Source organism: Triticum dicoccoides, chromosome 3B, assembly GCF_002162155.2.
Source record: "Triticum dicoccoides isolate Atlit2015 ecotype Zavitan chromosome 3B, WEW_v2.0, whole genome shotgun sequence".
Taxonomy (NCBI): domain Eukaryota; kingdom Viridiplantae; phylum Streptophyta; class Magnoliopsida; order Poales; family Poaceae; genus Triticum; species Triticum dicoccoides.
In genome coordinates this window covers 575311068-575324918 of record NC_041385.1, presented here as the reverse complement: position 1 = coordinate 575324918, position 13851 = coordinate 575311068, and the positions used below count along the sequence as shown (strand labels likewise).

Sequence of the window (13851 nt, the reverse complement as noted above, 5' to 3'; positions counted from 1 at the left end):
GCTTAGTTGCAGTCCAAGCACTCGCCTAAGTTATAAAAATCCTACCGAGTGAAGAGCAACCCTCTCACTCGGAGGCTTAGCTGCAGCCTCGTGCTCGCCTAAGTTATCAAAATCCTACCGAGTGAAGAGCAGTCCTATCACTCGGGGGCTTAGCTGCAGCCATGTGCTCGCCTAAGTTATAAAAATCCTACCGAGTGGTAAGCCAGCCTTCCACTCGGAGGCTTAGCTGCAGCCCTATGCTCGCCTAAGGTATAAAAATCCTACCGAGTGAAGAGCAACCCTCTCACTCGAGGGCTTAGCTGCAGCCCAGTGCTCGCCTGAGTGTACTAAAGAATAAGTCGATTGCAGTACAGGCACCTTGCTTTGAACCTGCAAAAGACATTCCGAACCGAAGGCAATCGTATTCAAGCACCAAATCCAAGTTTGAATCGACATCTAAAGGAACCGAAAGTGCTCAGGCGTCAAGCCTGTTAAGGTTTGTCGGTTACAATTCCACTCGGCATACCGAGGCAAATTTAAAGCGTCGAGCCAGAAGAAGTTTTTTACCCCTCCTGTGGAGGGCTGGAAGGTGCAACAAATTCATCAAGGTCAATCCCGTCGGCGATCCGAGTGGCAGCTGCAAGGAAAGTTTCCATAAAGGACCTGAAGTCGTGCTTCTTGGTATTGGCCACCCGAAGGGCCGCCAGCTTCTCTTCTCGCACATCTTTGCAGTGGACTCGGGCCAGACACAGAGCGACATCTGCACCACACCGAGCCGAGGACTTCTTCCACTCCTGCACTCGACCAGGAATCGTGTTCAAGCGGGCCATCAGCGACTCAAGGTCATTCTGAAGTGTCTCCTCAGGCCAGAGCGTCGAGTCGATGCGAGATGTGGCGGCCTTCAGCCTTGCGAGATAGTCCACGACAGCTGCAACACGAGACTCCAGTCGGAAAACATCCATGGCAACTTCGTCGTTCACCGGAGAATTGACGGGGTCGAGGTTTGGCTCAAGTCGGCTGGTTTCTTCTTCAAAGTTTTGACAAAATTCTGCAAAGATGATCACTAAGTCAAGGGGATAGTCGAATGGAAAAAGCCACAATTGGAAATATTTGCCAAACATGGAGGTTTACCTTCAAGCATAAGAAACAGCTTCTTGGCAAGGCCACTCAGGAAGGCCTCCAGTTCAGTTTTCTTCTCAGTCAATTTGCTGACTTGGTCGGTCAGAGCAGCTTTATCAGTTTTCAGTCGACTGACCTCCTTGTTGGCAATCCCAAGAGCAGCTTTCAGATTGGTATTGTCTTGTTCGAGTTTGGTGACTGAAGCTAACTTCTCGTCAGCAAGCTTGATCTTCTCAGCTAGCTCAAGGTCTTTCTTCTGCTGGGCCTCCCTTACCTTACCTGCAAGTTACAGCAAGATCAGATTTTGAAACAAGCAAGGGGAAAAGCAGTCGTCAGGGTCTCACCAAACATACCTTCGGTCTCCTCCTTTGCCTTTGTCAGCTTCTCCTGAACCAGCTTCAAGCTCAGCTCGACTTGAGTATGTTTTTGTTCCAGCTCTGAGTAGCGAGCCACAAGATCACAGGAGTTCTGCGAAGAACCAATCGACTAAATGTCAAATATAATTCACTTCCGAGTGAAAAAGGGAAAAACACACGTTTCTAAGACTACAGCCAAATACAAGCATTCGACCGTAGTCTCGGGGACTACACCCAGTGGGTGCACTCAGCGTGCCCCCACTAATCCCGATGAAGACAAAGTCGACCAGTCGACCTCAAAAAAAAAAGAGATGCATTCTCTAAGACTGTGATCAACTGCAAGCAGTCGACCACAGTCTCGGGGACTACAAATCCAGTCGACCAGTCGACTGACAGAAAGATTGACATCATAAAGCCTAAGGCCGACTGCCAGCAGTCGACCTTAGCCTTGGGGACTACACCCAGTGGGTGCACTCAGCGTGCCCCCACCGGTTTGTGAAATCCAGTCGACCAGTCGACTGACAGAAAGATTGACATCGTAAAGCCTAAGGCCGACTGCCAGCAGTCGACCTTAGCCTTGGGGACTACACCCAGCGGGTGCACTCAGCGTGCCCCCGCTAACACGGAGTTCGACACACCCAGTGGGTGACTACTATAAATTCCGGAAAAGAAAAGTTTTTGGTAGCATATCCAATAGAACAAACAGCGGTCGACTGACCTGGACATTGCTTTGGAGGGCAGAACTGGCGTCATAAGCTGCCTGGCTCGCGTCCCGGATGGTCTTCAGCTGCTCCATCATGAGTCCCGCCTGGCGTATTGCTTCCTTCGCTGCGCCAGCTTGGTCCTCGGGGACGTGGTGCGTCGTGAAGAGGGAAGGCTGCTGAGCACTCGTCAGTGGATTTGCGAAGGACACCGTGTGTCGAGTGGTGTTCTCTTCCTCCACAGTCAGAATCTCAGGCGCCGTCACATCCTGAGGCACCTTACTGGCGGACGCTTTCCGACTCCTCCTGCGTGTCAGTGGTTCTTCATCCTCGTCGTCGTCAGGGAGATTGATAACAGTGTTGGGTGGAGCTGCGGAGAAGAATCAGGATCAGAGATCGCGAGTCAGTCGACTAAGAATGGTGTTAAGAATACAGTACCTGGGTTCGAAGTTGCTGCATCCTCCATCTCGTGGTCATCAGCCCGGGCCGAGGTCTCAGAAGTAGCAGCACTGCAACTCCAAAGGATCAGTCGACTAACTTCAGCGTCGACCAGAGATAAAGTTCACACAGAATAAGAAAATATGAGCAGCACAGTTACCCTGATATGGTGGGGATGGACACCTTCATCTTCGGCAAGAGTTTGATCGGCTTCGACGAGGCTGCCCTGGGCTGCTTCGGCGCCTTTTCAGTCGGCACCGGAGAGGTGGTCCGAGGGCGCTTGGTCGATTGAGTGGCGGTCACAACCCCCTTACCACGTTCGGTCGAAGGGTCGTGGACAAGCTTCGACCGCCTTTCTGAGCGCGGCGGTACGACCTCCTCCTCCCCCTCTTCCTCGTCCTCGACGTCGTCTTCATCACCGACATCATCATCATCGTCGTCATCATCCTCTGCAACATCCGAGTCCCATTCCTCCTCTTCCTGGCTCTCGCCCCCGCTCGCCTCGCCCTCCTCAGTCGAAGCTTGTGCCCCATTGGGCATCGAGTACAGCTCGGTGAGGGCCTAGCAGATGCCCAGACAAGGATCAGTCGACCAGTCGGCAGGGTTAACAGAAATGAATATGACGAGGGCGCAGTGGAGAGCAGAGCAAGTGTACCTTGTTTGGATCACTGTTGTGGTCGAGTGGAGGAATCCTTCTGGCTCCGCGTGGATTGTCCTTGTTTCCGGTGACGGCTACCATCCATCTTTCCAGAGTGACGTCGTCGACTGCTTCTGGATGGACTCTAGTCTCGTCTTCGGTCCCACAGTACAACCACATGCAGTGGCTCCGGAACTGGAGAGGCTGGATGCGACGCCTGAGGAACACCTCCAGGAGGTCCATGCCCGTCACTCCCTCCCGAACCAACTGCACCACGCGCTCCATCAACATCTTCACGTCAGCTTTCTCCTCCGGAATCAGCTTCAGAGGGGAAGGCTTGCTCACTCGGTCCATGGTGAATGGAGGGAGTCCACTCGACTGCCCTGGCGTCGACTGGACCTGGCAGTAGAACCAAGTCGACTGCCAGCCTCTGACGGACTCGGGAAAGGTCATGGGCGGGAAGGTGCTCTTATTCCTCACCTGAATCCCCAGGCCTCCGCACATTTGGACGACTCGGGTTCTCTCATCACCCGGGCTCGCCTTCTTCACGGTCTGAGATCGACACGTGAATATATGTTTGAACAAACCCCAGTGCGGTCGACAGCCCAAGAAACCCTCACACATGGACACGAACGCGGCAAGATAGGCAATGGAGTTTGGGGTAAAGTGGTGGAGCTGCGCTCCGAAGAAGTTCAAAAAGCCACGAAAGAAAACACTCGGCGGCAAGGAAAACCCGCGATCAACATGGGTGGCCAAAAGCACACACTCACCCTCTTCTGGCTGGGGCTGCCACTCCTTCCCCGGAAGCCTCGCAGCTCCGTGGGGGATCAGGCCCTCGTTGGCCATGTCGAGGAGGTCATTCTCCGTGATGGTCGACTGGATCCAGTCTCCTTGGACCCAGCCCTTCGGCAGGCGGGATCTGGACGAGGACCCTCCACGGCTGGTGGATCTCCCCTTCGCCTTCTCCGATGCCGACGCCTTCTTTGCACGCTCCAGCGCCGCCGTCTTCTCCTTGGCCATGGTCGCCGGCGAGATGCGTGAAGGGAAGTGGTGCGGGGGCGAGAGCGAGCACGCTGAGCAGGGAGGAAGGAAGCAGAGAGAGGGGGAGAATGCTAAGGCGCAGCACAGAAATCCTCGCCGGGCACATTTATAAGGTCCCTTCCGAGTGGATGACAGGTGGGCCCGGTCGATCTAATCATATCTGGAACAGTTATGCAGACGGGATACGTGGCGAAAAAGGCGGCGCGGAGATCGAGGCGTCCATGCCCCGTCCCATCCGAACGCCACGGTCCGCCCCGCTTCGCGCGCGCCCCCAAATTTCGCATCCCGCGGAATCCGCGAGCAACAAATCAGTCTGTCAGGCGCGGTGTTTCCGGCGACCCGTCGCTCGGAGATCGTCAGAGCCTGAAAGATCACTCGACGCAAAAACAGAATGGATCGAGTCGACTGAAGGCAAGTTGCGTCCTGTCGACGAAGAGATTCTTTGGTCCAGAACAGCGCGCAACCAGAGCGCAAAAGTTAATCGGAAACGACATCAACTCTTTCTTCACTCGAAGCCTCAATCCATTCGGGGGCTAATGATGGGGTTATGTACCTAGGGTAGGGTCATGGACCTGATCCAAGTAACTTACCCCAGGACATCCTTAGAAGAGGTCGCCTTCCAGTCGACCAACGAGGATTCACTCGACTGGCCTGAAGGACTCGACCACGAAGACTCACTCGACCACCAGGAGGACAAGAGGCACTCTACACTGCAACGGCCTGTAATCAAGTAGACTTTATGATAGTAAAGGCCTTTATGTGGGGCGTTACCAGTAACGCCCCAGACTTAACTCACCTTAAACCCTCTCCTACGTGGGCTGGCTGGGGTCCTGGCGCACTCTATATAAGCCACCCCCCTCCACAGGCAGAAGGGTTCGGCACCTTGTAGTTCATACACTCATAATCCACTCGACCGCCTCCGGGCTCCGAGACGTAGGGCTGTTACTTCTTCCGAGAAGGGCCTGAACTCGTACATCCTTTGTGCTTACAACCTCTCCATAGCTAGGACCTTGCCTCTCCATACCTACCCCCCACTCTACTGTCAGGCTTAGAACCACGACACCGCCCACTTGATAAATAGACCCCTCCTGAGAACGGGGCACGAGGCAGAACAACCTCTTCCACAGCGCGAAATGGGCCTCAACGCCCAAAAATAGTTCGCAGAGGGCCACGAAGCCTGCAATATGCAGAATGGAGGCAGGCGTGAGGTGGTGTAGCTGGAGGCAGTAGAACTCTAGCAACTCTCGGAGAAACGGATGAATTGGAAATCTGAGTCCTCTTATTAAATAAGGGACTAGGCATACCCGCTCTCTTCGAGAGGGATGGGGGATGCTCTCTGCTTGCTCTCCGCCGCTATAAGTGGCGAGCCCAGCTCGAACTGGGACCATATATGCTGGGGGAAGGAGCCCCTTGGATTGAAGCACTACGAGTTCACTATGCGGGACCGAGCATCTCTCCCAATCCCCAGGCTTGGGGCTGGGAGCGCGAGAGGAGGAGCCGCGTCGGCTGTCCATGATGGAATGGATTTTTTGGTCAGAAGTGCTTTGATGAAAGCTTGCGAAGGGGAGATGGTGTGGTTCAGATCTAGATCCCCGTCTCTTTTTATAGACAGCTTATTTGAGTCGCTAGGGGGGGAAATGCAAAAATACCCTGGCTTTTCACATTCGTTCGACATGTGGAAAATGGCCTTTATTGGGTGTGGAAGCCAAGGAGCGCAACATTTATCAGAAGCCGGACACTATTCTACAAGTATATGAAGCTGGAGAAGAACCCGCCTTGCAATGCCGAAGACAATTTGCGCGCCGGACTCGTCGTCATTGAAGCCTGGTTCGGGGGCTACTGAGGCAGTCCTGGATTAGGGGGTGTCCGGATGGCCGGACTATGACCTTTGGCCGGACTCCCGGACTATGAAGATACAAGATTGAAGACTCCGTCCCATGTCCGGATAGGGACTTTTCTTGACGTGGAAGGCAAGCTTGGCGATACGATATGAAGATCTCCTCCCATTATAACCGACTCTGTGTAACCCTAGCCCTCTCCGGTGTCTATATAAACCGAAGAGTTTTAGTTCGTAGGACGAACAACAATCATATCATAGGCTAGCTTCTAGGGTTTAGCCTCTCTGATCTCGTGGTAGATCAACTCTTGTAATACCCATACCATCAATATTAATCAAGCAGGAGTAGGGTTTTACCTCCACTGAAAGGGCCCGGACCTGGGTAAAAACATCATGTCCCTTGTCTCCTGTTACCATCCGCCTAAACACACAGTTCAGGACCCCCTACCCGAAATCCGCCGGTTTTGACACCGACAAAAACCAAACATGAGATTGAGATTAATACATCTAGGAGGAGGTCGTAGACATCACTGTGTCCATTTTGCGGCCTGGGGAGCAAGGATCCATGGTTTTTATATGCCCTGTCCGGCTGCTAGAGTAGATGACATGGAAACAACCTCTCTACCATCTCGATGGCTTAGACCCAGGAAGCCGGATGCTCATCTCGGCCCTCCTAGCTTCCATCAAGTTACAGAAGAAGCACCTGAAATACTATACTGACAGTTAGTCCGGCACAAAACCTGTACATATTTTAGTGCAATTCACATCCTGTAGGCCATCGTTCTCATGTACTTTGGCCTACTAAGTAGAAAGCATATACAAAGTATGAAAAGGGGATACATATTACACAACAAATAGTAGTTTCAGAGCTTTAGAAGGCCATTCAGTTTTTGTACAGTATGTAAATGGGATTAGTATTCTTTCTACTACCTATGCCGAACTGGACGCCGTACTACTTATTTCAGAGTCAGACCATATTTCGATCTCTAAAACAAACCTGACATGAATCATCTACTACTCTAGAAATTAGATTTATCATGGCTAATCAACATGAAACGATAGCAGAATAACAAACCCACGACTAAAGTATGGCATCTTACTTTGTGGCTAAACTAATGTGTAGATATTTGGCAGATATAGACTATAAACTACTATTTGCGAAAGCAAGGAACATAAACAATAGGTTGTTGTAGCTAGATATAGTACTTGTTCAAATTGATTGCCATAATTTTATTAGAAAGTGCATGCCTACGAATAGCACATCTCAGGGAATCCAAGGCCGGGAGAAATGTAAAACGTCGAGATATAATTCAGACATTGGCATACAGAGAAACTAATAGGAAAACATACACCATTAATCAATCACCATAAGGGCAGCAGCTGGACAGTAGCTGAGCTGCAGGAGATGGTTCCCAAATAATGAACAGAAGGAGAATCTCGACAAAATAACCATGAGAGCACCAAACTATCTGCAAACATGAAGAAGGCCCTTTCTTGGATAAGAAGAGACGAATACGCCATGATAAAGCAATAAGGCAAGCGATAAACCTGCAAAAATATCCTCCAAGTTTTTTCCTCAAAAAACCACTGAATATATCCTTGATCGCATATTTATCTCTGTCAAGGTAGCGACTCTACTGGAAGTTTCTCCCAATAACAAAGTAATGTCGTTTTTCCTTTTTGAGAGATTGATAGCAAACCTACAATGCATCACAAAGGGATTAGAATTGATAAGAAAAGAAATCCCTGCTATTTTATAGTCGAAGAATAGGCTTGCATCGACAAAAATACAGAAACACTGAATTTGGACGGTGGGAACCTGCAATGATATACTGAGCCATAAACTACTTTGCAATGATCTACATGGAAGAGACTTTCAAGCAAGAAGAAATAAATATGGAGAGAGGAGGAGAATGAGCAATAGTGGATCGGGAGGTAGGAGGAGATACCATGGGGCTCGTCAGCTCGACTCGGGCGTCAAATTCATCCGAGGGCCAATGCCCGGCAAGCAGCACCATTCTGCCACTGCTGCTCCTTGCGCCCCACGCTGGCCTCTGCTCCATCCCGTGGATACTCCTTTTGCTTATTTATTATTTCCTAGAAATGCATAGTTTTGGTCCCAATTATCGTTTTCACTTTTAGTCCCAACAAAAGTATAGATTTGTTCTGCAATTAGTCTACATGACTTGACGATGACATCAATACTTTACCCTTGAAATGAACAATATGCATAGGAACCTGAAGAAAACATGAGAAAACAGTATAGCTCAGTATGGGAAACTGTGATTTGCATGTAAAGATATCCTCAACACAGACATGATAAAATATTAGTAGATAAGTGACTAATTAGTGCGGTGATGAAACCAGGAACATACCCTCTTCAATCCCCACGTCCTCACCCTCTTTCTCGGCCAGCCCTCCTGGTTTCCGGCCGCCGTCACCGACCCCATGATCTATCGCCAGAAAACACACACACAAAGATTATACCAAGCAAAAGAAAGCACATACCATCAATTGCAGAGGCAGCAGCATACGCAAAACTCATAAGAAATGCAAAGAAAAAAGCTAAGGAGCAGTGCATTACCAGAAGAAAGAAGCACCATCCAGGACGCCTCCTTGTACTGGCGCATGGCCGTGGACGCCACGCGCGCGTAGGGCAGCTCGTCCCACTTGCAGGCGCTCATGTAGACCACGGGGAGCTCGAGCACCTTGCGGAGAGGCACCTGTACCTCGCAGCGGAGCCGGTTGCGGACGCGGCAGGCGTAGTGCTTGTGGGGGATGGCGAGGTACTCGGGGCTCGAGTCGTGCGGGAAGACGCGACGCGCGATGGCCTCACTTGGCGGCGAACGCGATCTTGGCCGTGTCGCCCGCGCGCAGGTGCTCCAGGCTCGACTTGAGCAGCCCGGCGAAGAGGTCGGCAACGCCGTCGTAGAGGTTGCGGAAGGCCTCGTCAGAGTCGTAGCGCGCGGGCACGGCCTGCGCGTGCTCCGCCTCCTTCTCGCGCCGGGCCTTGGCGGCCTCAGCCGCGGCGGCCCTGCCGCCGCCGACGCAGCGCCGCTTGCCGCTCTTGCCCCCGGGGCCGCCACGGCGACGTCGTCCTGGTCCTTGCGCTCGTCGCGGGGGGCCGTGGAGGACACGATAGAGGATCTCGGGGAGGTCCTTGGCGGCGGCCCCCTGCGCGGCTCCAAGGCAGCGACAACAAACTACACAGAAAAAGGGTCAGCAAACTGTCATTTCATCGAACATCATATACGCATTTCATCGAACATCTTGTAGGAAATGCATGATCTAACCTCAAAGCGAAAGGTGGAACAATGCAGCGGCTCGATCAGGAGAGAACAGCAAACTGAATCGACCCCAAAGCAAAATCCCTCCATGGCCGACCCTGCCTCCTTGCTCCGACTGCTCCGTCCGGCGAGCCTCCCTCCACGGCCGACCCCGTCCTCATTTGCCGCTGCACCAACCCCCGCTCCTTTCCCCCGCAGGGGCCGGCCTTCTGCCCAGACCTGACCAGTGCGACCAGTGGTGTAGCCAGGCCCCAGGCTACACTGGCCATGGCCTGGGGCGTGGCAGCAAGCTCCTTTGTTAATTGTAGATATTGTAGCTACTATTCACCACCGTTTATCACTGTAGCACGAGCTCAGCCCGGGTCGTCGCTTGATCCTGAACTTCACCGGAAGGAGCACGTGCGACACCAGCAGCCTAAGCGACGGGCCAACGCTGGCGTCTTCCCTGTCTTGTACTCCCATCGGCCATCATTCTATGGTAGCCGGTGGAGGCGTCGCGGCAACAATGGGGAAGCAGGAGGAAAGGCGGTGACGAGCACGCACACGCAAGCGAGAGGGCTAGGGTTCGTGCCCAGAATTTCGGATTTCATTTTTTGATTTTTACCGGTCCTGGACGAAATGGGCGAAATTCGGATTTTTCGGATTTTTTCGGAAAATCTCGGACGAAAATCATAAAATAAAATTTGAATTTTGGGACGAAAATTGAACGAAAAATGAACGAAAAATGGGCGAAATTTGCCTAAAATTTTGAAATACAACAGAACAACAGATGAGTATTCAGAACTTTTAGCAAAATATGCATGTAAAAATCAAACAGCTGAATCTATTCATCAAATCACTACGTATCAGACTGAACATCAACACTCTAGTTGCAACCATTCAGACAATAGCATAGTGGATCAATTTGGAGAGCAGCAACCATTAGAAAAGCAACATGATAGTCCAGATTAACATGTGACTTGCTAGTTCAGATACTAAGAGTAACATGCGACTTAATAGTTCTACCAAGAGTCGAAACGAACACCCATAACGGTTCAGAATTACAGTCCACAATGAATTTAACACGGCATTCGAAGTTCAATTATGCCGACCCCAAAATACAAACAGAAAGTTCAATTCAGACTTCCTGTTCTTCAACTCTTGAGTCTTGCACCAAAAGTATTGAATCGAACAGAGACCTTTACTTCGGACTTCCTGTTCATCCACCCGTTAGTCTTCATCAAACCAAAAGCTCTTTTGCTCCCATGCCGCTTAACCTTGCAATTAAAGCATTGTGAATTATATAAACATTACAAGTAGATGGCAGAAACAACAACTCAATGATGGCAACCGCAATTAGAACAACATATAAAATCATATGGGCAGAAACAATGTGAATTATATAAATATTACAAGTAGACGGAAGAAACAACTCATAGATGACAGCCCAAATTAAGACTACATATAAATTTAGATGGACTAAAGCATTGTGAATTATATAAACATTACAAGTAGATGACAGCAATAACTCATAGATGGCAGCCCCAATTGAAACACCATATAGAATCATATGGACTAACGCATTGTGAATTATATAAACATCAAGTAGATGGCAGAAACAACAGTTAATAGATGGCAACCCCAATTGAAACAACATATAAAATCATATGGACTAAAGCAAACACCACATGTTTATGACAGAATATAAGAAAGTGCATAAATGGGAAATTTTTGATGTCATCACAAGGAACTTACTTGTCAATTGTAAAGGCTGGTGACCTCCTTGACCTTCTTTGCTTGCCTAACCCGTTCAGATCTACGGTTCACCAAACTACCATCACTTGTTACCTCAACATTGTTTCCAACTTGGCTTGTTAAATCCTTTTCAACTTGCATTGGCGAATCTCCTCCATCAGATTGACTTGCACCATCATCATGGCTATCATCATCATCATCAATTTCCAGGTCCAGCTCCTCATTTTCTTCATCATCATCCTCACTATCATGGTAGTCATCCTCTTCTTCCTCTACCCTCTTTCTTTTCCTGCCATTGTCCTTCCTTGCAAGACGAGAAACTTTCCTACTTGAGTTAAGCAAACGTATTTTCTCAAATACGACACTAGCAGCATCAACTCCATCCAAGATTGCATGCTCCTCATCCTCATTCAACCATTCCATCATAGGATTTGTTGCATCAAACATGGTTGTATCCATCATCATTGCACATGCATCAACTTCCTTCTGCTTATCATTCTCTCTCACCGGGTCTTCTTCTTCTTCAGCACGTATCTTCAAAATGTGAAAACAAAATCAGTCAATGACAACGAAGTACAAAGAATAAAATGGATAAAGTCGCTATGTATAAAACAATGCTTATTAGACAGCAGCCTTTACTCTAAATATTGCTAAGTAAACATCAACATTTACTTTAAATAACAACCTAGTAACAGCCTTTACTCTAACAGCATTTACTTAGTAAACAACATCCTTTATTTCAAACAATGCTTAGTAAACAACAGTATGCAGGTGAATCATGGCATATGGGTGAATAATGGCATATGGGCAAAACATATTTCATACCTTCAAGTTGTAGCGCACAGATACAAGCTTGTGCAGCTTGCCATATAGAAGACGGTTTCTTTGCTTGGTGTGGACCAAAGCAAAAGCGCTCCAATTCCTCTCACAGCCACTTGACGAAACGCATTGTGATACAATCCTCAAGGCACACTTCTGCAGATTAGGAACTTCCCCTCCAAATTGGAACCACCACTCAGCTGCCAAGTTAAAACAAAATTCACATAGTGAGATGAACTGAGTTGCAAAAACTGGGGTAATAGAGAATATTACAAGTGGGGTATTGGAACTTACTTGGTGACATTTTCTCTGCAGAGGAACGTGCCAGCCTTGAGCCAAACCTCCCACGACACTCCCTGTAAGTGCTGACTTCATCAATGGCCAAAACAGCGGTCTCAGGGTCTGCGATCTTCTCAATGGCATCTGTTAGTGCAAGAGCATAGTCCATAATCTTGCTCATGTTGATCTGATAATGTGTGTAAGGATCAAGGACAGCAGCTGCATAGGAGAAGGAAGAACAAAAGAAGTTAAAACCATGAAAAGAGAGCGTCATAATACAAATTTAGTTAGTTTTGTAACTACCTGCAACCAATAGTGTGCCTTCTTGCATAGCATCGATCCTCTTGGACACCTTGCTCATGACTCTATGAAACATTTGTGATCCACCACCAAGATGACTTTCCAACTTTTGTATGGCTGTCATCATACTCTTCTTGAATCCAGATAGGGTGCATCTCTTTTGTGTATCAACATATCTAAGGGCTTTATAGAGTGGCTCTAGCACAGCAAGAACCCACTCTAAAGCTGCCCACCACATATTACTAGATAGCAGCTCTTCAGCAAACACATAATCAACAACACCGTTCCAAGTACTTCCCTTCCAATCATCGGACACCATCCATTTCCTAAACTCATCTTTCTTACAATGGAAACTCTCCAAGAACATGAACACCGTTCCAAACCGGGCCGCATTCGGTTTTATGAGTTCACCACCAATGTTCTTTTTCATGCTATCATGTAGGTTATTGTGATTGTAGAAAAATCTACAGATCTGCTTAGCACTTTTAACTATCACGTCAATCTCACGAAACTTAGCAACATCCTTAAGCATGAGGTTAACAGTGTGGGCAGCACATGGCTGCCAAACAATATGACTAAACTCTGGTTGTTCTACTAGAGTTTTACATGCTTTCTTGTAATTTGACCCATTATCGGTTACGATTTGAACAACATTCTCAGAACCTATCTCTTCCACAACGACCTTTCTGATCTCTCTATAGATAAACTCTGCCAATTAATTGCAAGTAAATTTTTGTTTGAAACAAAAATGAAGCGAGTAATAACAGAAATAAGCATGAATAAACAGAAATAACATTTTTTACTCTAAATGCATCATAATATCATGTAAAAAATAGAAAAGGCATAATAGCCACATTTAACCATGAATAAACAAAATAGGAGATTTTCAACTCTAAATGCACCGTGATATCAAGTAAAATAGGATAAAGCATAATATACAGATTTAACAATGAATAAACAGAAATAACAGAGTTTCAACCATGAATAAACAAACATAACAGATTTTCAACTCTAAATGCACAATAAATGCATCATAACATCATGTAGAAAACTAACAAGCCATGGCTAGTCAGAATTAACAATGAATGAGCATGCGTAAACATAGTTTCAATCATTGGAAAACTAACTTGCAGTCTGAGTTTGACCAGAAGCATCAATGGATTTATGAAAGAACATCCGTGCATTGAAATACACCATGAAATTGATGAGACTCATACCAGTAGGCCCTGTCCATGAGTCACACATCACAATTACACCATAGTTCCTCCAGTCTTGCTTGAACATCTTCAGCCACTGCCCAGCTTCTTCATAATTCTTGTCCAAA

The 13851-nt window shown here is 48.2% G+C and overlaps 2 protein-coding genes across 2 annotated transcripts; both read right to left on the bottom strand.

The window, feature by feature from the left end:
- Window positions 1–6513: 6513 nt before the first annotated feature.
- On the bottom strand, window positions 6514–9852 carry LOC119281579. The gene is made up of 8 exons (XM_037562070.1): window positions 9402–9852; window positions 8693–9311; window positions 8484–8561; window positions 8319–8346; window positions 8058–8205; window positions 7657–7808; window positions 7459–7577; window positions 6514–6811 (listed from the first exon to the last, which is right to left on the bottom strand). The coding sequence occupies exons 1-5, from the start codon at window positions 9483–9485 to the stop codon at window positions 8199–8201; spliced, it is 816 nt and encodes a 271-aa protein (XP_037417967.1). The 5' UTR covers window positions 9486–9852; the 3' UTR covers window positions 6514–6811; window positions 7459–7577; window positions 7657–7808; window positions 8058–8198.
- A 516-nt stretch (window positions 9853–10368) lies between these two features.
- On the bottom strand, window positions 10369–12266 carry LOC119281578 (nucleolin-like). The gene is made up of 4 exons (XM_037562069.1): window positions 12243–12266; window positions 11955–12148; window positions 11130–11663; window positions 10369–10651 (listed from the first exon to the last, which is right to left on the bottom strand). The coding sequence occupies exons 1-3, from the start codon at window positions 12250–12252 to the stop codon at window positions 11133–11135; spliced, it is 735 nt and encodes a 244-aa protein (XP_037417966.1). The 5' UTR covers window positions 12253–12266; the 3' UTR covers window positions 10369–10651; window positions 11130–11132.
- Window positions 12267–13851: the final 1585 nt, after the last annotated feature.

Coding starts and splice junctions, on each gene's coding strand:
- LOC119281578 (XM_037562069.1), bottom strand. Junction 11,664..11,954: donor CTGTGCGCTACAACTTGAAG/GTATGAAATATG, acceptor CACATTTTGAAG/ATACGTGCTGAAGAAGAAGA.
- LOC119281579 (XM_037562070.1), bottom strand. CDS start 9,485: ATGGAGGGATTTTGCTTTGGGGTCGATTCAGTTTGCTGTTCTCTCCTG. Junction 9,312..9,401: donor GTTCCACCTTTCGCTTTGAG/GTTAGATCATGC, acceptor TTTTCTGTGTAG/TTTGTTGTCGCTGCCTTGGA. Junction 8,347..8,483: donor GGACGTGGGGATTGAAGAGG/GTATGTTCCTGG, acceptor TGTTTTCTTCAG/GTTCCTATGCATATTGTTCA.